This window comes from Hibiscus syriacus, unplaced genomic scaffold (genome assembly GCF_006381635.1).
Source record: "Hibiscus syriacus cultivar Baekdansim isolate YM2019G1 unplaced genomic scaffold, ASM638163v2 tig00002317_pilon, whole genome shotgun sequence".
Taxonomy (NCBI): domain Eukaryota; kingdom Viridiplantae; phylum Streptophyta; class Magnoliopsida; order Malvales; family Malvaceae; genus Hibiscus; species Hibiscus syriacus.
Window position 1 is genome coordinate 1,256,136 of NW_024061925.1, and position 25,699 is coordinate 1,281,834.

Below are 25,699 nucleotides of genomic sequence, written 5' to 3' on the forward strand. Positions count from 1 at the left end.
TTGGAGCGAGTGTGCATGTTGATCAACCCCAACCAAATATCATAGTGGATTTAGCGTCTTTAAGCATCAGCAAGAGAAAGAATGGAGAAAGGCACAGTGGAAAAAAGAGGAACAAGAAAGCACACGGTAGATCGACATGGTGGGTACTATGAACTTTAGAGTTGAGAATTACAATGAGAAAGATCCGTTTGAACCCCCTAGTGAGGGGCAACAACAATGTACCAGTGGTGGAGGCTGTGGAGCTGCCCTACAAATCACCATGAGTATCCTTTCTGGAACTGTCAAGGGCTTGTGAACTCATTAACGGTTCGTGAACTTAAGAGATTAGTCTCTGCAAAGGACCCAATACTTGTTTTTTATTTTTTGAATCAAGACTCTGTAAGCATAAAACGAAGCGTATTAGGATTAGGCTAGGCATGAAAGATTATTTTGTGGTCTAAAATTCTGATTTTTGTACTGGCCCAATTTTTTTTTTGGAATGATGATATAAATGTGTCTCTTTTTGGTTACTCGAATGTACATATCGATGTTGAAGTTTATTGAAACGCTTTTCAGTTTCGTTTCACTGGGTTATATGAAAGTTGTGTTAGGGGAAAGAAAAGAGAATTAGGATCTTATCAACCACCTCGCCGACACTTCCATCCTTTCTTGGTTAATAGGGGAGGTTTTAATGAAATCCTCCACCCGGATAAAAAAAATGGGAGGACATAGGAGACTAAGAGTGGACACGGATGATTTCAGATGTGCTCTCCAAAGAGCCAACCTTTGGGATATCAAAGCTAAATCAGGTTGGATCACATGAAACTCAGTAAAAATTAGAATGAACCATATCAGGGGGAAAATTGATCGTTTTGTGGCAACTCAAATTTGGCTTCAGACATTTAGTAATTGTTTAGTGACAAATGGGATATCATATTCTTTTGACCACGTGGTGAGTGTCATTGTTCCTTTTAATCTTTCCTCTTCAAATCATCAAGACAGACATATAGACTATATGTTGGGTGAATAAGGAAATGTGCAAGAAGGTTGTGGGGGAAACTTGGAAAGACATGATGGGATCAACTACCGAAAAGATCACAATAATTGGGCATAAATTGGAAAATTGGAAGAAAGACTGACGATAAAAAGCTAAGAAAGAAGGGAAACTCTGCTCCCTTATTAAAACTTTAGGGTGGGAAAGATTACAGACCACTCAGTTGAAAGACTTCTGCAAGCCAAAAAATATCTGAAAGATTTATTTACAAAGACGAGGGTTATTAGATGTAAAGATCAATAGTTGCATGGCTTAAGGACGGAGATGAAAACACATCTTTCTTTCGTGCTCGGGCTGATGGTAGACGAAAAAAGAACATAATTGAGGGGTGTTGGGTTGAACACCAGGATGAGGTTTTTGACATCTCCATCGAGTATTTCACCTCTCTCTTTAACTCTTCATGGGTGGATCCGTCTAGCACAATCCTCAATGCAATTGAGAGACATGTTACAAAAAAGGACAACACAAACCTGAGCTAGAAGTTCACTACAGAGGACTTTCTTCTGGCTTTCTCTTAAATAAATCCAAACAAAGCCCCATGTATTGATGATGGACTCTATGGTTCATTTTTTCATTTCTTTTAGAATATTGTTGGATATGATCTTATTTCTCTTTGTCTTGATCTATTAAAGGATTTGCTTGATTTTGACATTGTCAATAAAATAGTCGTAGTCCGTATTCCTAAGACTAACAACCCTAGAACAATGAAAAACTTTAAACCCATAAGTTTTTGCACGATTGTCTATAAAATTATGTCAAAAGTGATAGTTAACCGTCTTTAAGCCATTAATTCCTAAGGGTGCGTTTGGTTCACGGAATGTAAGATTACCAGTGGAATAAAAGATTACCAGGGAATAGGATTATTGAGAATGTTGTATTTTGTGTTTGGTTGGTTTAGCAGGAATGTAAGATTACCGTGTTTGGTTAAAGGAATAAAAGATTATTAGAATGTATATTTGACCAAATTGTCCTTATTATATATTTGTATAATATTACAAATTGTAAAATATTTATATATTTTCTTTAAAAAATTAAATTCATAATATTCATATAATTTTTTTTACAAATTTAAAAATATAAAAAAGGTTTAATGAAAGGGTAAAATTTTTTTAACCCCTGAACTTCATATAAAATTTTAATTATAGATTTTTTTGTAAATCTAAAATAATTTAAGGATAAATTTGTAATTTAACCTTTGTAGAATTTTTATTATTCAATGACAGAAAAATGATATTTTTGAAAAAAAAAATTTAAGGGCATTTTAGTCCAAAACGTCGGTAATGTTACAATACCTTTGGGAAGGAGGTAATGACATTCCCGGTAATATACCCAAAAATCTACTATTGGTAATAAAACATTACCGGGAATGAGATTCTCGGCCAACCAAACATGGGAATGTGGGATTCCCATCCCATTGGAATCCCACAATCCTTGAACCAAACACCCCCTAAGTGTATTGCGGTTAACCAATATGCCTTTGTTCTGGGAATAAGAATATTTGACAATTCTCTTGTCCCACAAGCTTATTCACTACCTTAAAGGCTCAAAAAAGGGACATAACAAAGGGGCGACCCTTAAATTAGACATGGAGAAAGCCTACGATAAGGTTGAATAGAATTTTTTGTTTTCTATAATGGAGCGAATGAGCTTTAGCAATTCTTTTATTGCGATTATGAAGAAATGCATTTGTACTGTGACATTTCATATTAAGATTAATGGCCATCTCCCAGATTCTTTCACCCTAGAGAGAGGGTTAAGATAATGAGAGCCCATTTCCCCGTATATGTTTCTCTTTTGTGCACATGGTTTGTCGACTTTAATCAACGATGCTGTTAGAAGTTTAAGTTAGTTATTTTTCTGTTTTAATTGTAACTGATTGACAGTTAGTTGGTTAGATCAAATTGTATATATACATGTATTATTTCTATTCTAATACATGAGGTATTACACAATACAATATTTCCAATTTTAACATGGTATCAGTCTCCAGGCCATACCTTCTTGGGTTCTCTGTTTGGCCCATTTATCACTAACCGTTCTAGCCCGTCTCCCATCTGCAGCAGACTCGTTTCATTTCCAACAGTCCTCTCATTTCATTTACTTTCCCAAATTGATTTCTCTTAAGGTTCATGGCGCTCACAGTTTATCCAAATCACCCTCTCTTGCATCCGTCTGATACACCTGGTGTTCAACTGGTGTCCCTTCACCTCACTGGCGTTGAAAACTATAGTCTCTGGAGCCGTTCCATACGCATCGCGCTTCTGGCCAAGAACAAGCTTGGCTTTGTCGATGGAAGCTGTCGACGAGACGATTATGAAGGTTTGATGCAGTCTCAATGGGAGCGTTGCAACGCTCTTATACTCTCATGGATCCTGAATTCAGTCAGTCATGATCTATCTGCTGGCATCATTTTTGCCTCGACCGTAGAATCTGTTTGGAAGGACCTTAAAGAGCGTTTTGACAAAATTGATGGTTCCAGAGTTTTTTATTTACATCGGTCGATTGCAACTCTCGTTCAAGGTGACTCATCTATCTCCGTTTATTTCACTCGTCTCAAGCTTCTGTGGGATGAGTACACTGCTCTTGTCCCCTTCACTTCTTACGGTTGTGACGTTGCACAACAAAATTCGGTGCATGTGGCTCAACAGCGTCTTTTTCAATTCCTGATGGGCCTCAATGAGACCTACTATGCGATTCGGAGTCAGATCCTTATCATGAAGCCTCTTCCTACCGTCAATCAGGCGTATTCCATGATAACTCAGGAAGAACTGCACCGAATCCAGTTGTCTACTACACCTCTTGAATCCTCTGTCATGTCACGGATGCCTCCAAAGGGAGTGAACGAAAGCGGTTCACTGGAACCTGCGAGTACTGCAAGGTCAAGGGACACAGCCGTGATCGGTGTTATCGACTTATTGGTTTCCCACCAGAATTCAAGTTCAACAGAAAGAAGGCTTCTCCAGTTGCCATGACAGCCAATTCTGTACACACTGTGGATGGGGAGACTGAAACAGTTTGACGATTTGCTCTCCTGTCTCGGTTGTTCCCACCTTTACCTTAAGCAATACAATCAGATCTTGCATCTGTTGAACAAAAGCTCAACCGTAGATTCCAGTGTGAATCTTGCAGGTACTGTTGCTTGTAATTTACCTGCTTCCAGTAGTGCTTGCGTTCATTGGATAGTTGATACTGGTGCAACTGATCATATTTTGTCTGATTTTAAGGGTTTGCAATTTCCTGTTTCATGTTCTTCCCATCGCTATGTTCATCTTCCAAATGGTCAAAATGAGCTTGTGTCTCATATAGGGTCTCATAGGTTAACCTCTGATATTGTTCTGTTTAATGTTTTGTTTGTTCCAAGTTTTGCTCATAATTTACTTTCTGTTTCTCGGCTTGTCAAAGATCATGCATGCATCATTTCCTTTCATCCTGACATTTGTATCCTGCAGGATCCTTACAGTGGCATGATCAAGGGGATTGGTAGAAGGCTTAATGGCCTTTATATTTTTGAGTCTACTAAAGGAGCTACTGGTTTGCTTTCTAATTCTTTGATTGGTTCTGGGGTTAATTCTTGTATTCATCATATACCTGTTGTTTCTGATTTCAATAAAACTAGTCTTTGGCATGCTAGATTTGGGCATGCTTCTGCTTCTGCTATAAAAAAAACTGTCCTCTTATATTTGTGATAAATTTGATATAAAGTCTATTCATACTTGCAATGTGTTCCTTTAGCAAAACAGACCAGATTACCATTTCCTCTCAGTACTACTCGGTCCTCAAAACCTTTTGAATTAATTCATATAGATTTATGGGGTCTTATAGGATATCTACTCATAGTGGTCATAGGTATTTCTTGACTATTGTTGATGATTGCACTAGAATGACTTGGGTTTATCTCTTAAGGCTTAAAAACGATGTTGTTTTGTTTCTCAAACAGTTTCTCTCATTTACCTCCACTCAATTTGCTTCTATCACTAAAATAGTTAGAAGTGACAATGGTACAGAAATTTTCAATTCTTGTTGCTCTCCTTTTTTCTCTTCTCTTGGTATTTTGCATCAAAGTTCTTGTGTTCAAACCCCACATCAAAATGGAGTTGCAGAAAGAAAACATAGACATCTTTTAGAACTGGCTAGGGCTTTACGTTTTCATTCAAAAGTGCCTATTAAATTCTGGGGTGAATGTGTGTTGACAGCTTGTTTCCTTATAAACTGACTTCCTTCTTCTGTTTTGCAATGGAAAACACCTTATGAAATTCTTTATCACAAACCTCCTGATATGTCTATTCTGAAAGTTTTTGGTTGTTTATGTTATGCTACTGTTCCTAAACAAACTGATAAGTTTTCTCCTAGTACCTTCTGTTTTTATGGGATACTCTAACACTCAAAAAGGCTATCTCTTGTTTGATCTTACCTCTAAGAAATTTTTTGTCAATAGAGATGTTATTTTTCATGAACAGGTATTTCCCTTTCACTTTCCTGTTCAGACTGGTTATTTCTTTTCTTCTACTCCTTCTGTTCCTGATTCTGAGTTTTTAGACCTCTCTTTTGGGCGACAACCTGTTCCTATTGTTTCATCTGATTCTCCTTCAGCTCTGGTTCTATGCAATCATCACAACATCTAGAAACTCCTATAGGCCAGTAGCTCCGGTCTTGGTTAGGAAATCTACTAGGGTCCCTAAACAGCCTCAATGGTTGACTGATTTTAATTGTAATTCTGTTTCCACTTCCACTTATCCCATTTCAGATTTTATTTCCTATGAGCATCTTCCTTTTAGTTCACAATCTTTTGTTTCTTCTATTTCACACTCTGTTGAACCTACATCCTATCATGAGGCAATTCAACATCCAGAATGGGTACAGGCTATGAAGGATGAAATTCTTGCCCTTGAAACAAATAAAATTTGGTCAGTTGTATCTTTGCCTTCTGGAAAAGTTCCTATTGGTTGCAAATGGGTCTATAGGATTAAATAGAATGCTGCTGGTACTATAGAAAGATTTAAGGCCCGATTGGTGGCCAAAGGTTATAGTCAGAGAGAGGGTGTAGATTACGTGGATACCTTCTCACCAGTGGTTAAATTGGTCACTGTTCGTTTTCTCCTTGCCATGCTTCTGTCTTTGATTGGCCTCTGTTTCAGCTTGATGTATATAATGCTTTTTTACAAGGAGATTTGTCTGAGGAAGTATATATGGAACTTCCTCTTGGTTTTTGCAGTCAGGGGGAGAATATGGTATGTAGACTGCAAAAATCCCTTTACGGTTTGAAACAAGCATCTAGGCAGTGGAATTTGAAGTTAACTGAGGCTCTTTTGGGGGCTGGTTATGAACAAAGTAAGTTTGATTATTCTTTGTTCACATTGAGGAAGGACAAGAAAATTGTAGTTTTGTTGATTTATGTTGATGACTTGTTGATTACTGGCAATGATAATAGTTTGATTGATGATTTGAAGAATCTTTTGAACAAAAAGTTTAAGATGAAAGATCTTGGTGAATTGAAGTATTTTTTAGGTCTTGAAATTATGAGATCAAAAGAAGGAATTTTAGTTAATCAGCGTAAGTATGCACTTAAGTTGATTGAGAAAACAGGAGTAAGTGGCTCAAAACCAGCAAAAACACCCCTTGAACAGAATTTCAGACTTACTACATCAGAGTATGACAAATTATGCAAAAAAAGGAGTAATGAAGTTGATGAGTTATTAGCTGACAAGAGTGTTTATCAGAGGCTCATTGGAAGACTCATTTACCTCACACATACCAGACCTGACATAACTTTTGTTGTGCATTACTTGAGTCAATTTATGCAACAGCCAAAGGAATCTCACTTGCATTCTGCCTTGAGGATAGTGAGGTACATTAAAAGGAATCCTGGTCAAGGGATTTTGATGAATTCAAACAGCAGCAGTGAACTTAAGGCATATTGTGACTCAGACTGGGCTGCATGTCCTATCACAAGAAGATATGTTTCTGGATTTTGTGTTAAGTTTGGAAATTCACTGATTTCATGGAAATCTAAGAAGCAAAATGTCATAGCTAGATCATCTGCCAAAGCAGAATATAGAAGCATGGCTATTACATCAGCAGAGTTGACTTGGTTAAATGGTTTAGCCAATGAGCTTGGGTTAGCAAGAAAGCATCCGATCAAACTGTATTGTGACAACAAGGGTGCTCTTCAAATTGCAGCAAATCCAATTTATCATGAGCGCACAAAGCATATAGAAATCGACTGCCATTTTGTAAGGGAAAAAATACAAGAATGGCTTATCAAGACAGAGTTTGTATCTTCTTCAGAGCAATTAGCAGATATATTTACTAAAGCTCTTGGTGTACAACAACATGAATATCTTGTATCCAAGTTGGGGGTAAAAGATATTTTCTACCCACCAACTTGAGGGGGAGTGTTAGAAGTTTAAGTTAGTTATTTTTCTGTTTTAATTGTAACTGATTGACAGTTAGTTGGTTAGATCAAATTGTATATATACATGTATTATTTCTATTCTAATACATGAGGTATTACACAATACAAGTATTTCCAATTTTAACAGATGCACACCAAAAAGGTTTGATTAAAGGGGTCTGTGCCAACATCAGAGGTCCAAGGATCACACACTTTCTATACGCTGATGATAACATCATTTTCTTTAAGAAATTGGTAGAGGAAGCCAAAAAGGGTGAAAATCTATATAGCACATATGAAGAGGCTTCTAGAAAAAGATTAACTATGACAATCTAGTATTTACTTCAATACTAACACGCAACAGGAGCACCGAGATAACATACTCAAGATTTTCAAAGTTGTTGAAAAGGAAGAACCAGGCTCTTATCTTGGTTTGTTGCTTTTAGTTGGTAAAGGGAAGATCATCACTTTCAGTTTTTTTAACAAAATCACTAAACGCATAAAGGGTTGAACCAATAATCTTTTTTCTTTCAAAGGTTGTGAGATCTTCCTCAAGCCAGTTGTACAAGCCCTTCCCACTTATGTAATGTCTTGCTATCTACTTCCGGAGGGAATTATCGAGGGTATCACTTCCCAGATACGATCCTTCTGGTGGTAAGGAAAGCAGGACAAAAGAGGTTGGGTAATGGTCTTCTGGGACAAGATATGCAGAGCTAAGTGAGAATGATGCTTAAGCTTCAAGGACCTCAAAATATTCAATCTAGCACTGTTTGGCACACAAGTGTGAAGGATTCTACAAGACCCCGATTCTTTAGCAGGAAAGGTGTTGAGAGAAAAGTATTTCCCTAATCATGACTTTTTTGACGCCAAACTGAGGGATCGAGCATCTCATGCGTGGGATATCATTTTTAAAGTAGAGGAATCTTTTAAAGACAGTTTCTTCTAGATAGTTGGATACGATGGTCATGCAAAAATGTTTGGTGACATGTATCACCCTAAACAAGAACGACACACAGTCGACCGGTTAGAATTCCACATGGAACCATCGGAGTGACTAACCAATTTTTTTAATTTCTTAATCAATTTTTTTTTCTTGAAAATAATCAAAATAACGTAAAGTGACCACGTTTATAAAATATGTATACATCATAAGCTCCTAAAAATAATAATTCAAAATATACAGACAGTCGTTTAAAATAGTTACGACTCAAATATACAAAACGGGGGTCTACAAATATACATGCCCTCTAAAGAAGAACTAGATTTGTACTCTATTGCACTTGGTATAGATCTCGCTGCTCTAAGGCTTCCTTGACTGCTCCTCTACTAACCTGCGTAAGGAAACAAATTCCAAACGTTGAGCTAACTAGCCCAATGTCACATCAACAACTAATTCATACTAAAAGTGTTCATCAAATGCTCAAGCTAACTGGTAAAAATGCAACAGTGAGTATACTCGTATGTTGTACTCTCTACTCTATGGTAGACATCGCGGTGCAACTGAATGTTCTGCATCTCGGAGCTCAAGCACCCCTCTAGTCTATCGAGGATGAGGCCCGGAATCTCTACAACGGACACAACACCCTCGACTAACCCACCCCTCGCTAGTGTCGAGCCTCGACCCTAGTTAGTCAGTTTAAAGTTCCTCGAGCACTACCTAAGGATTTCGGACTGATTCTATTGATCAATACTAGTATCATTTCTAAAGTAACATAGGTGTCCTGATCGTTTCTCGAGTGTACAATTAAGGCTAGTTTTATATAATCCTAGTAGTTATTGTTGTTATCATTATGATATAAATTATTGTTATCACTTGGAGACTTATTTGTTATACATATGAGTATATGGGTACCCTGAGTCTGATCTCTTAATCATTGGATTAATTATCCAAAAATTTTTGTGGGTATCGATTTAGTATCGATACTAAACCTTTGATATCGATACCCACCTGCTGGTATCAATACCCCCAGACTAGTTGGGTAAGGTTGTATCGATACTCTAGGTATAATATTGATACTCTAGTGTTGGGGTATCGATACTTGCCTGAGTATCGATACCAAATTTAGGTTCGATGTTTTGAAAAATACCCCAAATTTGGGTAATGAGTATCGATACTACCTCTTTAAAAATAGCCTAGTTTTTGCCTGAAAGATGAACAATATCGATATTATTCGTACAATATCGATACCATCGCTACAAAGGGTCCTGTTTTGGAACAAAAACACCCAACTAACTACCCAAAATGTCCTAACGTGGTCCCCCATTAGTGTTTAAATGTCTTATTTGATATCAGGAATAATAAAGAATGCTTTAAGCATGCTAAAACCACAAAATGTATAACCTACCATGAATGCTCCATAACTCATCTTTAAGCTATAATGCATCTCTAATGACTTATAAGTGATATGAAGAAGTTGTGATTGTGTTACCTTGATTCTTGGTTGCTAAAATGCCCTCAAATCACTCAAGAGACAACTTTCTCTTTTCTCCTTGTTTTTTAACTTTCTCCCACTTCTTTCACTAATCAAAGGTAAGAAAAGGTGTACTAACTCAACTAAGTGGTTGGGTTAATGATAAAAACGTTTCCTATAACTTGAATCTAATAGAACAAGCCAAATCCATCTATTCTTTTGAACCTCTCAAAAACCCATTTTTGGAAACTAAGTGAAAAACTTGAGAAATAGGATTTGAATTGAAGCTTTAAGAGTAGAGATTAATAATCTTACCTTGGTTACCCAGACTTACACTTGAAACTCCTATAATCTCAACTTGGAAAGGAATAAGAAGAAAAAAAGATGGAAGGAAGAAAAAAAGTTTTTGGTGAGAAAATAAGGGGGAGTGGTTCACGTTAACCATATAGAAATAGGGGGTTTCAACTTTTAATATAAACCATGGGTAAACTACACTTTTAGTCCCTATGCTTTTAGTTTCAACTTAAAATCATCCTAACCCTTGGGCCTAACTCAAGGCCACTCTCTTTTTAAATAGGTCCAAACTATTCTAATGGGTCATTTGGCTCAATATATGAGTCTCAGGTTGACCCAAACTACTAACCTGAGATTCAGGGCCTTACATGACACTTGGGGGGACTCCTCCTGGTTTGCTAGACAAACTCCTACTTGACAATGTTAACAACCCTATCAAATGCTCAGATTTTATGCTTTCAAGGGTGTCAAGATGGGATAAAAGAAAGACAAGACGAGTTCTTTCAATTGAAGATGTGGACAAGGTTCTGGGGACCCTTATTGCTTATTACAAATCTGACAAGCTAATATGGAGTCATCTACTTCGGGTTGTTTCTCAGTTAAATCGAGCTATAATTGGTCACTTCTTTGAAAAAAAGATTTTGAGAGGGATAATGAAAGAATTTGGAAGACCCTCACCAAGCTTCTCGTTCTACTAAAAATAAAGATCTTTGGGTGGAGGATTTGACACAATGTCGTTTTGACATGAGAAAAACTTAAGAATACACGCCTTTCGAGGGAGCTTGTCTCTTCTTTGAGGACATTATGAAAATGTTGCTTCACGCCCTTAAGGATTGCCCAAAAACAATGACCATTCTATAGCTTTTTGGCCTCAATACAGACATCATCGAGTGGCATGAAGCCTTTTGTAAAGCATGATTGGATTGGTATGTATCTCAATTGGATCACATCGGGATCACAAGATTGATTGTGCTTATCACATAGGGATCAAAAGATTGATTGTGCTTTTATGGAATATATGGAACATGCAGAACAAGTTTCTTCATGATGGAGAGACTCAAAAAGGCAAAAATGTAGTCATTATAGCTTGGAACCTCTGTTCTGAGTTTTTGAGGTTAAAGACGGTTGGACACACCCTTAGGTGACCTCTTTTCTCTCTCGAACGTGGACTAAACCACTAAATTCTATTATAAATATCAATGTGAATGGGGCTTGCAATACCTCTAGCAATGTTGCATCCATCAAAATTGTTGTAAAAAATAATAATGGAATGGTGGTTGGTGGGATGTGTCGGCAAATTCCTTTCTCGTTCACTGCGTAGTCTATTGAAGTTGAAGCATTCACATAAGGGATCAAGTTTGCAATTGAGAATGGTTGGAACAACGCGATCATTGAAGGCGACGCGATCTCAATTGTTAACAGGCTAGCCAATGGAAACAAAGATGTTTCCACAACCTGATTGTTACTCAACGAAGCATGAGGGCTCCTTGCCCCAACCATGAGCTAAAAGAGTTTTACATTAATTGTGAGGCAAACTGGTTTTACTGTGATGAGCTTGATTGTATTAGAATTGATATAATTAATGACGCCATTGGAATCTAATGAACTCCTTTATTCAAAAAAAAGTTGTCTATTTGGATGAACAATCCTAAAAAATGCGCTTCTTTTATAGTTGATAGAATTTACAATGGATTCCCCACACAAAAGACATTGCATTGATTCTTACTTAATATTAAAAATAGGTTAATATCACATTAAAATTTCTTTAAATATCATTCGAATAAAAATGATACCTTTTATATGAACAATCATTGGAAATGTGCTTCCCTTATAGTTGGAAGACTTTCCCATAGATTCCCTTTTATTATTTATTATTAATATAAAATTATATTTAACATAGAAAATAATAGATGTAAATTATATAAAAAAAGGTATAAATACGTGTAAAATATAATAATAGTTATAAACTGCAAAATGTGTGTGTGTATATGTACATGTATGTATAAACCCGCCTATTCATTTGAAGGATGGTGGAAAGCTAAACATGCTATACTCTGACATTCTCCAACCAGCGAGGATGGTCATCGAATCAGCATGGCTTTTAGGATCAGACTTTACTACAGCAATAAATAATGGCAATAGGACCTGGATCACTCCACCGCGGGATAGAGGAAAGCAATGGCAGAAACCAAAGGTTGATAGATTTAAACTCAACGTTGATGGTGCTTTCTTTAATGGCACAGGGCAAGGGGCGATCGAAGTTATAGCAAGGGATCTTAATGGAATGAATGTGGGAGGCCATGCCCGGAAGCCGATTGGTACGCTCACGGCCGAGATCTTGAAGGCTGAAGCTTTTCGTGTGGGGATTGAATTGGCAAAGGAAAATGGATGGATTCGGGTGGACATCGAAGAAGACTCGTACGCTGTGATATAGATTGTGATCCAAGTATCCTGATCTATCGGTTGGCAGTCTTCTTCTCTCCGAGACACGAGCTATAATCTCACGGTGATGTATATGCCAAGAGCAGCAAACCGTGTGGCTCATGAACTAGCAAAATGGGTTGTTTCCTGCAACTCTCTTTTTCGGTTTGTTAGTGATGATCCACTATGTATTTCAAACATTGTTGTACTGGACGATGTTGGTTTAGAATAAATGAATTTCCTTTTTCTAAAAAAAAAGGTTTTATTATTATTATTACCGTTATTATCATTATTATTAAAAAAAACATTCTAAAACAAAATGCATTATATTTATATCAAGTCAGTATATCAAAATCCATTATAAAAGTTGAGCAGTCAAAAACTATTTGAAATGTCGAATGTACTCGTCCGCAATTTTAGGTCAGCCAAATCATCGGTATACCGGTAAAAACTTCACCTTCCATTCAAGACTTGGTCTTAATTAACATAAATCCACGGTTAAAACTTGCATAATTTCATCCGCTACCCTTGAAAAGGGGAAAAAAGAAGTATAAATTTATTGGTTAAGAGGAATTGGTCGTGTGTTTCAATCTAGACTAGTTTAATTCATGTGTTTCAATCTAGACTAGTTTAATTCATGTATTCCCTAGAAATACCTGCAAGACTGCAACCATTGTTTTTCAAAACAATAATTATACTAAAAAAGTTAACATAATATAATATTCTTTATGAAAATAAACACCAGGAAGCTGAAAAGAAGTTTACAGCTCTAGAACTTGGCAGCTTGCCATAAAGACAGCATCAGTCCTATAAACTGATTCTTTCCCCCACCCCCACCCCTCAAATGCAACGTCGGTTTCATTTCCATCTATCATCTGGCCATGGATGAACATGAAAAGGAAATAAAGAATCAAAGACCCGAAAACTCGGAAACGGAGCTCTTCAAAAGAGCAGAAGAAAAATACATATTTACAAGATCGACCAACCGAAACTGAAAAGCCCCTAGGAATTAAAGAGAGATGGATGATGGCTCCAAAAGAATCCTGTGTTTAAGTGTTGACTTATTTACTCTGTTTCTTGGAGTATTAGTTTCTGGTTTGAGGGTTTTTTTTTTTGGGATGACTGCTGTACTAGTACATGGGGGGATTGGATTGCGGGCGAGGTTATCTTACATAAGAGTGTCAGTACAAGTGGTTCCGCTTCTCCTGTTGCCTCAACGGCTTCCGTCATTGAGCCAGCTTGACTAGATGGACCCATCGATTTGAGGAAATTGAACAAACCTTCAACGGGAAAGCACATGTCCATAGTTTACCCACTGCACAAAACCATCGGGAAATTTCTCAGCCCCTTTCTGCTGCATTCCCTGCATATATATATATATATATATATATATATATATATATATTTGGGTTAGCCACTTTTGTGCTCGAGAAACTCACAGCTGCAGGTTTTATAAGACATTGCATAAATGGTATATAGATTGAATAAAGAAAGCAAAACTTAGTGTCAAGGAAAATTTTGTTGAGATGTACATGGTTATGGCAAAAAGAGAATGTCTTAGCATTATGAGACGTAAAACTATTATAGTCAAATCAAGTTTATCAGAAAACCTTGATTCATATATGGTGCATTCTTCGTGTGAAAAAATTTATATATAATAATATAACCATAAAAGTAAGATTCGAGAGCCTTCCACTGGCAATACAAGTACCAACCTTCATACTTGATCCATATTCACTGGTAGATGGGGTCGTTTCTCCCAATACTCCATTGACAACGTTCTCTGATGAATGCCCTGGACTGCTTTGAAGTAGTGATGACCTGCAGATGTTTATAACGATGTCTGAAATTTAGTTTCCACTCATAGGTTATACATAATTTATACAAATGCAGAAACCTTGTAGAACAAGTCATGAAACAGCAGTGCCCCTTTTGTATGCACGCACCAGTGTCGGGGAAAATTGCACTATTTTAAGATTCCATTTTTGGCGCTGTCAAGAAACTCTTACTAAGCTCTATCTTGAATGGAAACTATGCTGTAGGGTTGGGGAACAACAGGTCCGATTCTGAATAAATTAAATCATTTGATTTTTCAAGCTGCTCTCTTCTTCTTTAACCAGTGGTACAGGTAATAAGCACAAAAAACAAGCGTACAAACAGAAAATAACAAATAGCAAAAGTTTATGCCTATGTTAATCTGAACAACAAATGCCACTGTAGCCTTGAAGGTTGAGCTTTGGAGCATTCATGAAATACAGAATAGGAAAAATGTACCTCTCATATGGTTCGTCCTCGCATGAATTTCCAGAGGATGAAAGCCAGTCTAAGTCAACAAAGTTAGATCTATTAACTCCATCCCCATGTCCATAAAAGAAAATTTGACCAGTTTCAAGATAGCGATCTCTTTGCACATCTCCAAACAAATGCCTTTGAGACATAGAGGGTGTAAACCTATGCAAAGAATATGAAGATACATGTATCAAACAAGAAATTTAAAGGGACAACCATGTATGCAACATGCTACGGATGATCCATTAATTACAGGAAACCGTGAAACATGAGGTTCCACCAGCTGATTCATGCAGAAACACTTGACTTAATAAGTTACGAAAGCACTGATACAAAAGATTAGCTCAACAAAGCATAGATTAAAGGTTCAACAACCAATACCAATGAAACCGTAGATCCCATCTCATCTCCCAGCTGTTTATGGGAATAGAAGGTTGTAGCTATTAGAAACCAATGACATTTCAAAGTAAACGGCACTCAACATTGGGAATAGAAAGCCAGTAACCTTGAATATGACACATCACTTCCACAAGTTGATATCTCGGGTGATGACTCTGAAAGGCCACTACTTCCTTGTGATCGGTCAGGCAAAGATGAATTGGTAAATTTCTCTGGCTCATCTTTTGTAGCTGGCGTAGGTGACCCGGTTTGACGAAGAATGTTTCCATCAGAAAATGATCTTTTGAAAAATGACCTGAAAATTAAGGATTAGAAAGAGTAGTGATACACTGCAATAACCAGCTGACTAATAGAAAGTCCAAAACAAAGAAGAAAATGAAATGCAAAAAATCTCATTTCCATGCATTATCTACTTACTAAATTCATTACATCTGATCAAGCATATGTAAAACTGTGAACAAGAGTTATAGTTTATGAAGAAATATGGATGTGATGTGGGTTAGAAGAAAAACAACAGTAATAAAAAGAAATTAGGGTGAATAAACAAGTAGGAAAGAAGATGGAACTCAAGAAAAACATAGGGTTAAGGGAAACCTCTACTGGATTTCCACCATAACTCAGAAAAGCCCCATAACCATAATTTCCTAATTAACAAGAAAGTTGAGCATTCAAAATAAGAAATTGAAGAAAGCGTATTCACAAAGATGTGGTTCTCAAAAATAAAGAATGGAGGATGTTTATAGATACTACTTTATGGTTCAGGCATGAAGCTCAAGGTTACTTGGAAAACTACCTTCCATCTTCATCGACAATGGTTTCCCCGCTTTTTCCCCTATAATGTTGATCTGAACCCCACTCCCAAAGAGCAGGTTTACCAGCCTGGGGCTGGAAATTCCCAAGAAATCTGCACAAAGAATTAGTAATTCAATTGCTCAAGATACTAACAATAACACATTTAAGAAATGAATTGATGATAGCTACAAGAAATGTCAAATTTACTGAACTCCAAATAAAAGATATGAGCCTTTTATTACATTGAATTAGGATCAAGGATGTATTAACCCAAAAAAAGGCCAACTACCTATATGCATCAATGTTGTAGAGCAACATGCTTTAATACCATTCGTTGTCAAAGTGAAACAGACATCAATTTTCACCCCGAAAGTAATATACACATAATACTGAAACTTACACATTAATTGCATCTTGTTTCTCAGCATCCATATACGCATTGCTATAGTATCGTTGAAGTGTTCTAAAGAACTCCTGTGACTGGGTTGCGGCTCTCCACTGACCCCTTCTCTCAGAGAATATCTGCATGGTATAAAAGAACAGAAAATTAACTAATCGAGATGATTGTATTTAGAAATTAAACTAAATTTTAGCAGGCAGCTGAAGCATGTTACCTGAACTAGTCTTAAGTAACACATATTACCCTCGTCATTTATTTCTCAAAGAACAATTTTTTTTTTCAAAATAAGGCGGGGCCTCATTAAAAATTCCCTTCATAGTCAACGACAAATCAAGATTTAACGTCGACAAGCGGAAGGGGGGAAAGAGTGCCCAAGGAATATTATTAAAATAAACAACTAGGATAGTTCGAACAAAAATTGAAACCCAACAGGTGCAAGGTATCCTATAGTAGACGATTCCAACCAAAACCAATAAATGCTGGGGAAACCCACCACCCAGCCCCGACACTAAGGACTAAAGCAGCAGGAAAGCCAAAATAAATACACAAAGGCTTCAACCAGTTCCTTCTTTGGCAAGGGCATCCGCTTCAACATTTAAGAATATATCTTATTGTGAGCTGCAGTATTATAATCACAAATTGGAATACCTTATTGTGAGCTGCAGAACCACCGTACTGGTGTGCAAGTGTGTCACCCATTCTCTCATAGAACCCCATTAAATTATCTGCCAAAGGATCATTAAGATCTATCTTCGGGGTATCTTTAATCCCTATAGCATGAAGCTGGTGTCCAAGAGCACCCAATCCATATGCATACTGTGCAACATTTGTGCGATCCAGACAGTCAATACAATTGGTCCTAAGCACACCTCTTTGGAATGTTGGAGGCTTGAGAGAATGATTTCCGTTAGTAACATTACTATATCCAGAACATTTCCTCTCCAACTTGTAAGCATCATCAGTAACATTGTTGTGATATCTCCGGGGTGATATGTCAATCTCATTTAAGTTCCTGTATCATCGTTTGAAGACAAAAATGCCATTTTCAACTTTTACCAGATACAAAGCAGAGATCTTTAATACTTATAACATGGCATCATCAAAGTCTCACCATATTACACTAATAATAGATAGATATCCATAATTCATAAAGCCACGTGCCAACCTAATGCTAAAGTCTAACACGTTGCAAATTCAAAATGCCTACTGATGAGTGAGATTGGGTTGGGTATCTAGATTACATTCAATACTATGGTTTGGAAAAATGTCATATTTACAAAATTTTCATATACAAAACTAGAAGTTACTAAATGTGAAAAACGTACTCAAAGGAAGACCAAGCCATGCACTCCTCAGGTCTCAAGGTTGAAGTCAACCGACAATAAAAGAAACCTGTTAGCATTAATGCGTACGCAGCCACTTTGCCCAAAAGTAGCAAAACATTTGTTGCTTTGCTGGAAGAGAAAAATTGGAAGTTTTTAACAGTTGAAGAGGAATCAAACTATAAAAATAAAAATGAATCAACACCAAAGAGCAAAGAGGAATAAATAGATGGGGAAAGAAGGGATAACACGCAATAGTTTGGGGCAAAACAACAAGCTTATGGCATACCACCGAGAATGTTTGTGCAGATCCCAGTGAAGGAACCTCAATCGATTCTCTTCTGACAAATCTTTATTTATAACATCGATTGCATTTGCAAACTCTTGACGAAGAATTGACTCTCGAGGCTTCTTCTCTTGTGTCTGCTCATCAGACAAAAGCAATAGGATTCAGAACTTTATCATTAAATCAGTTATACCATAGAGTTACGTCAAAGTACGGTATTATCCCCCTGCCCCCAAAAAAAATCTTTTGTACCAATTTTTAGATTTTCTACGCATGCATTATCTTTAAGAAATATATCAGTTTATGAAATAATAAACGAAAATAGAAAATCGGGATAATGTAGACATACAGCCGAAGAAACCTTAAAGGAATACAGGGTGATATAATGAAAATTACCTTAATCAGATTCAAAATAATTATAGGGTTGCCATATCTTTTGACAAGATTTTCAAAATGAAGTCTGGTTGCTTCATAATTTTTGTCCTCCTTTGACACTGTAAAAGGAGAAAGGGTTAGTTTTCCTTTTTCAGAGCAAATGAAAAATGGCTGCAGCAGCACCTGAAGTACTCCCAGCAATTACAAGCACATACATATGATATCTGGTTTAAGATTCAAACGGGAGGTTTCTTGTGACCAAAACAGTGGAATTGAGCCACGGTTCTGGACAATTGAAGTTATTTCTGCAGGAAGCCCATCAGGGACATCCTCAAACACAATCTGCTCTGTCTCAACATCATTAGCTACTCTGCCTTTCTCATTCACCCCTCGTTTTAAATACCTACATACAAAAAATCATGTGCACATGAAGAGAAGAAGTTCCAATCCATAACTGTCCAGATCCATATCACAGAAAATAACAGTAGGATTTCATCTCACATAGCATTAGTGCTCTACAAAAATGGAACTGAGTGTTTTTCCCTTTAATGTGGGAAAACTTTCCTACCTGGTACCAGCATAGTGGCGGGATCGCCTTGCAATGAGCGTAAGTTTGAAATCCCTTCCAGCTATAGAAAGTGTGGCCTACATTCATATAGACCAACGTCAAACTATAAAGCCAACCATCCATCTTATAAAAGCACAACAGAAACTTAATAAAATATTAGCTAATAATAACTTCAAATGAGCACCATCCTTAACCTGCTTAAAGAAGCCGTAAACCAATGCAACTGTCCATAAAGTATTCTGGAGGTGATTGCGGATCCCTCGAGTTAGGAACTCATTCCACACAAACATGGTCTCATAAAGAACCTGACCTGGTTCATTATTACACATGTTCTTTTGAAGACTACGCATAACATGGTATGAGTAGCTGAAGAAGAAGTCCTTTGTCAGATCAACCGTGCACAGGAGCTTCTTGTACCTAAATAAAAAAGTATAACAACTATTGTCGAATTAAAATCCAAATGCATAATGCGTAGCAGAAGTCACTTAATTTAAAAATAAAAAACAAAAGGGACATAATAGAATGCCCATAATTTTCTACATATCTCAGTGCAGAACAGAACAGAACAGAAAATCTTTCTGCGCAACATTCATGACTTTTTAGAAGTGGACCAGGTATATTAGCAAACAGAAAAGAAGAAGACCTATTCTCATCCTTAGAGTCAGCCATGTTCGAGTTAACAGTTGAATTTGGAACAGGAATCATCTCGCTCTTTGAAACCGCATACACATTATGACCACGAATTGAGCCAATCTGCCTTCTTCGTGTAATAATAAGCATATAGTAAGGCCCCAGAAATTTAATAAACCCTAAAACATGGAACGATTTACATATTAGATTATCATTTGAATAAAATTAATAGTCCCCTCAAGTCATAATGGAATTCCAACATCCATACCAACAATGCCATAACAAATTGTAACGAATTTCAATCCACCGGTAGAAATATTTCCTTCATGTATTCGTCTCAACAACTCGGAGCATTCACTCTCCGAATACATGGTAGAATCTTCGCGAATGTTCAGCTCAGAAGGATCAAGCCGGTTTATCTTTAACACTCTCCAATACGTTCTACTCTTGTCCCTTCCAATCATATAAAAGCTCTGCACACAAACAACAAAATGAAATTAGTTAAAACAAAATTCTTCTTCCACTTAATTTAATAGTTCAACATCAAAACAATCCATTCCAGTAAAAGTACATCCGAACTAAGCTGTTAACAGAGTAAATTAATGAAATCGAAGAAAACAAAGAAACAGTGATACAGAATTGTTAAAAAAATAGAAATGAAAGAAAAACTACCGATCGAGTTTCGTAGAGTCTGAATTTCTGCATACACGTAGACGGTTGCGATTGGGAGGAGCTCCCATTATCGTTAATATTTTCGTAATCGCAACTTTTTGCAGCGGATGATTCCATGGTAAGCGTCTTTATTCCCTCCGTTTTCAGTTTATAGATTCAGATCTCCCCGAGCCCCAGGCTCAGGGAATTTATCAAAACAGCATGCACCGACGACGGAACTTTTCTTGCTTTTATTTTTTGTTGAGGAAAAAAAAACAATACCTTAATCCAAAATTAATTTATTCTTGTCGAACGAAAGCCTCTCTTCCTTTGCAAATAATAAATGAAGATACTAATTTTTTTTACCCATTTGTTTTTAATATTATTATTAATATATTATTATAATTTTATATATATTATTATTATTAAATAATTACAAATAATATTGAAGGCCCAAACCTAACAAAACTCTAAAATTCATTTAGGGTTTGATCTCAGCTTCAGCCGCCGTTCTTCTCTCAGCCGTTGGATCAGACCTTGATCCAACGATCCAAGGACCTCCAGATGCAAACCCTAGGGTATGATACCCTAGGGCCACGTCCCAGCCGTCGCTTTTGTTATCTCCACCGCCACGTTCAACGCCGCTCAACCGCTGCCACGAAGCCTCCAGAAGAATTGAAGAGAACCGTCCACGTTGAGGGCTACGGTGAGTCACCACTATAGTTTGGTGACTCACCAAACTACAACCCTTTTATCCGGTCCGAGACAAGCGCCGGTGATGGCTATAAAGCCATCAACCGAACCTGCAAAGAAAAAACACAGAAAAAAAGCCAGAGAACACAGCAACCAAAATACCGAAGGTATTTTTTGTAGATCTATGTAAATAGGAGATATTTTGAGGGAAAGGGGGTCGGATTCGATTTTAGATCATCGATCTATGTTTTGAGAGGTTTTAGAATTTTCGACCACCGTTATCGGTGGCCGCGCCGAGGAAGGCGGCGGTCGGCCGGTGACCGACTTCCCTCCGGTGAGGGAAGCTAGAGAGAGGCGAGAGAGTTTAAAACTCTCTCAGAAAGAGAGAGAAGGAAAGAGAAGAGAAATGAATCTTTGGCCTTAAGGCCGTCTGATTTGGGGCTTAAATACCCCTCCCCGAACGATGCCGTTTTGGGGAGAGGTCTGTTTGTAATTTATTAAAAGTTAAACCCCGCACGCAGTCCAGTAATTTTGTAATTTTATATTATAGTCACTAGAATCAAATTTATGATCTTTTTAATTTGTTCTATTAATTTTATTTAAATCATAATTTAGTCATTAGCATAATATATATATTTTAGGCAAATAACCGATTTAGCCCTCATAATTTTATTAATTAATATTTTAAACCCCGAATAACATGTTTTGATTTCTTTTAATTTGATATACGAATTTGATATAATTTTAATTTAGTCAATAAAATTAATAAATGAGTAAAATAACATGTTTAATCCCTGTAATTTTAAATAATTAATTATGAATTAGGTATTTAATTCTATTAGGTTATAATTTAGTCACTAATTTCAATTTTTATTTATTTTTTACAAGTTTTATTTATTTTAAATATATAGTTTTAATTTTATTCATTGTTTAATTATATGTTAATTTTATATGTTTCCTTTTAATTATTATTACTATTATTAGTATTATTTAACCATAAATATATATATTTATATAATAAATAATATTTATTTTATTTATTAAAATCTTATTTGATTACTTTTAACTTATTTTAATCCTGTTTTAATATTTATTTTTTAATATTAAGAAAGGGCATTCTTAAAACAACTGGATGTCCATTTTCTGATATTTTTAAATAAATAAATATCCTATTTTATAAATTATATATTAATTATTTTAATTATTTATTTATTTTTTAATATAAAAAAAAGAGTTGTCTTAAGGCACCTAGATATCATTTTCTGATATTTATAAATAAATAAATATTTTGTTTATAAATATATATAAATTAATATTTTTTTTCATAATTATAATTTTGAAATAATAGGATTATAAATTAAATATATTTTGAATTTTTAAATTTCTAATAATAAGAGACAATTTATAATTAAAAAGTATCAATTTTAGGCGTTGTAGGGTGCTAATCCTTCCCTAAACGTAACCGACTACGAATCCCTTATTATTATTAAAAAGAACGATTTTTGGTTAAAACGCAGATCAATTTATCTTTTAATCGATGTTTTCTTAAAAACTCTTTTAAAGATGATTTTTAGGTATTCGACTTACCTAACCCAAAAGGACGATGACGACTCCTAAATTATTTTAAAAATTATTTATTCAGCTCACTTTTCCCGCCAAGTAAAAATTCGTGTCCGGACGAAAACCGGTTACGAGGATAAAGTTTGGCTTCTTCAAATACAACATCTTCTTTGCAACCAGAACAAAAGAAAAACCGACGAGACGGGGAACTCAGATAAGCTGGCTATGGATATTTGACCTTTTCTTTATCCCTAACTTCGATTGTTTTCCCTTTCAGTTTCACAGCCAATCAAACACAAATGCCAAACGCCGAATTACTTTGACAGAATTTGTTATCACAAATGCCAAACGCCGAATTACTTTGACAGAATTTGTTATCTTTCTCCAATCACGGCCGAAATTGACGAAATTACAGAGATCGAAATAAAACTAAGCAATGTTGTATGTATTTTTTCATAAAACTGCTTGCGTTTTTTTATTTTGGGAAGCCAGCGACAAATAAAATTGCGAGTTTATAAAGTAAGGGAAGATGAGTTTGAGATTGAAAAAAAAATAAACAATAAATGATTTTTTTTGGATAGAAAATAGAATATTATTTTAGATGAAAAGGGGTAGCTGCTGGGTTAATATTAATGATGAGTTATTGTTTGTTTAGCTAATTAGCTTCGTTGGTGTAGTTGTTTTTTATTTTATTTTATTATGATGGTGTATTTGAACTATAGGGTAAACTACAACGTTAGTAATTAAACTTCAGGTTTTATGTCGATTTTCACTCTAAACTTAAAATCCTGAATTTTAATTTAGAGTTCAATTAAAACATTTGATTGTTAAATTGTTAATGACATGATGAGATCATAGTTTCTTCTTCATTTTTTACAAAAAAAAATGTATACTCATACTAAAGATAATATCGTTCAGTTATTACTTATCATTGATTATTATTTGTGACAAAACTTATATTAAAACATTTATATTTTGCATAGTTTTTTTATCTTCAGATTAATTGTTTTTTTTCTAATGACACTCAAAATTCATTTAAAGGTTTGACTTTCTAATGCATTGACATGTTTTTACGGTCATTTGATGAAGCTAATTTCGATGTGTGTTGCTCGTCTTCTTGAAGAAAAAAATACTTCATATCATACAATTTTTCAAGCACGTGTCCCAAATTCCTTGAATTCGAGAAAGCTTTCAAACCCTCAAAATGATAATTTTATGTTTAGTTTCACAATTTGAGAAAATTTAAACCGACAAAATAATAGAAGATGATGAGATGAGACCATTTGAGCATATGATGGTTAAAAAAACCAAAAAGAATATTATGATTTCCAACTGCGACTGAAAATGGTAGAAAAATATTAATTTTAATGAAGATCGGATAAAATAAAATAAAAATTATTAACTCCCACATTACCACTAAAATTGCTATATCACCGTGTCATTTTGAATTTAACGTCTCAATGCTTTAATTGAATCCAAAATCAAAACTCAGTGCATATATTGAAATATTCTAAAATTAGGTGTTAAAATAAATACTAAACTTAAAGTTGTGACTAACATTATAGTTTAGCCTAAACTTTAAAAAAAATAGGGGAAATAAATTAATTAGTTGAAAAAGGAAAATTCGTGTGAGCAAATGAAAACCACATCTTTGGTGGCCGCCACATCCACATATCAGAATTACCCTTATTTCTGTACGACAATCTATATCTTTCCCTTTATATTATTTTAGGATGCTTCTAAACTTTTCCTGATTTTCCCCCAAAAAAATGGAATTAAATCTTTTATTTCGAAAATAATATACCACAGATCACATAAAATTTTTTAAAATAATATTTAATAAATTATTTATTGATTAGAAGTATTGATGTAAAATCCTTATATACGCTCAAGTAATATTTCGTATGAAAAAAATTCCTACTAAAAAACTCATCCACCAAAGTCAGGTGTACGAAATAGATTGGTCCATCTCAAGTTCAAGCACCAGAGACTATATGATATTTGAGTGTTCATCATCAAACGGTTAAGAAACTTTATAATATACACTACCCCTTATAAGTCACCTTATATTGATTAAAAAAAAGTATTGATCAGATTTGAACTCAATTATCATTCATGTTGAAAATTTCATTATATATATATATATATATATATTTGTTTTTATAATTATAATTAATATGTTTATATAAACATATGAATAGATATATTAATAATTAAAATATTATTAATTTACTCATTCTTCACATTTCTTTATCATTTTTTGTTATAAGGTGATGGGAACGTATGATTAGGGTGGATTTGATTTAAATTAATAAATAATGAAAAAAGGGTTGTTAAGGCAAGTCCACCAAAGCTTGCGTGCTTTCCTTTGGACTTGGAAGATTGCTCTGCAGTTGGAAATTTAATTTGGTAACAACGAAAGAAGTTAAACAAGAAGTGTGACGTGGCAGAATTAGGGAATTTCTTTTTTTTTTTTTTAAATAGCTTTATGCGTGATGTAACCACCCAAAGCATGTGACCCCGACTCCTCACTCAGTTCACCTGGACTCAAAAAGCGCCCTTTCGACTTGACTTCCTGCCTGGCCAGTGTGCTGTCTTCTTCCTTTCACGAATAAATTATTACCAAATATATAGGTTAATTTATTATCGACTGAATTCGATCCAAGTGATCAGTTGAATCATAAAATGCTGTTTTGATTCCATTATTACGCAGTTATCCACGTTATAATATAAATTAAGAGGTACAATATAACAAGATTCAGAGGTCCATGTGGCCTTAAACATGTGATCGGGAAAGGTTATTGTTCTTTTCTGAGTTTGCTATCTCTTCAAGACAGCCGAATCTCGACTCGGGATCTATACGTTATTTGAAAGGTTTCAGCACTTATATGGTTAGATGATCACTCTGTCGTCCTTGACTAGACGATCACAGCATCGGACATGCTCCATTTTTGTTGTTTTGCTGATTTCAGCTCCGTTGTTATGTTTTGTAATGGCTTTGTTCTGTTGAATCTGTGCTTTGTGCTGTTTCAGTCAATAGGGCGGCCTGTGGCCTTGATGCCAATGAAATGAATCTCGTTTGATGCCCAAAATTAAAAAAAGTTTGTTTTTTCAAAGAAAACAGGAAACAATCAACTCGTTCCCTCTAAAGTTTGTTTTTTCATAGAAAACAGGAGAAATCGAA

At 35.5% G+C, this 25,699-nt stretch overlaps 1 protein-coding gene across 3 annotated transcripts; it reads right to left on the minus strand.

The window, feature by feature from the left end:
- Window positions 1–13,624: 13,624 nt before the first annotated feature.
- On the minus strand, window positions 13,625–20,563 carry LOC120144750 (phosphoinositide phosphatase SAC3-like). 3 transcript variants are annotated; one of them, XM_039158742.1, is made up of 16 exons: window positions 20,284–20,563; window positions 19,880–20,084; window positions 19,625–19,790; window positions 19,176–19,398; window positions 18,982–19,058; window positions 18,629–18,816; window positions 18,435–18,532; window positions 18,042–18,175; window positions 17,756–17,884; window positions 17,079–17,442; window positions 16,431–16,552; window positions 16,032–16,142; window positions 15,345–15,533; window positions 14,825–15,001; window positions 14,266–14,371; window positions 13,625–13,913 (listed from the first exon to the last, which is right to left on the minus strand). In XM_039158742.1, the coding sequence occupies exons 1-16, from the start codon at window positions 20,398–20,400 to the stop codon at window positions 13,833–13,835; spliced, it is 2,487 nt and encodes an 828-aa protein (XP_039014673.1). In that variant the 5' UTR covers window positions 20,401–20,563; the 3' UTR covers window positions 13,625–13,832. The 3 variants fall into 3 exon arrangements, with proteins under 3 accessions (XP_039014673.1, XP_039014669.1, XP_039014677.1); XM_039158738.1 differs by having other exon boundaries at window positions 19,544–19,790; XM_039158746.1 differs by lacking the exon at window positions 16,032–16,142 and having other exon boundaries at window positions 19,544–19,790.
- Window positions 20,564–25,699: the final 5,136 nt, after the last annotated feature.

Coding starts and splice junctions, on each gene's coding strand:
- LOC120144750 (XM_039158738.1), bottom strand. CDS start 20,400: ATGGAATCATCCGCTGCAAAAAGTTGCGATTACGAAAATATTAACGAT. Junction 16,143..16,430: donor AAACAAGATGCAATTAATGT/GTAAGTTTCAGT, acceptor TTCTTTGTGCAG/ATTTCTTGGGAATTTCCAGC. Junction 13,914..14,265: donor AATATGGATCAAGTATGAAG/GTTGGTACTTGT, acceptor ATATATATGCAG/GGAATGCAGCAGAAAGGGGC.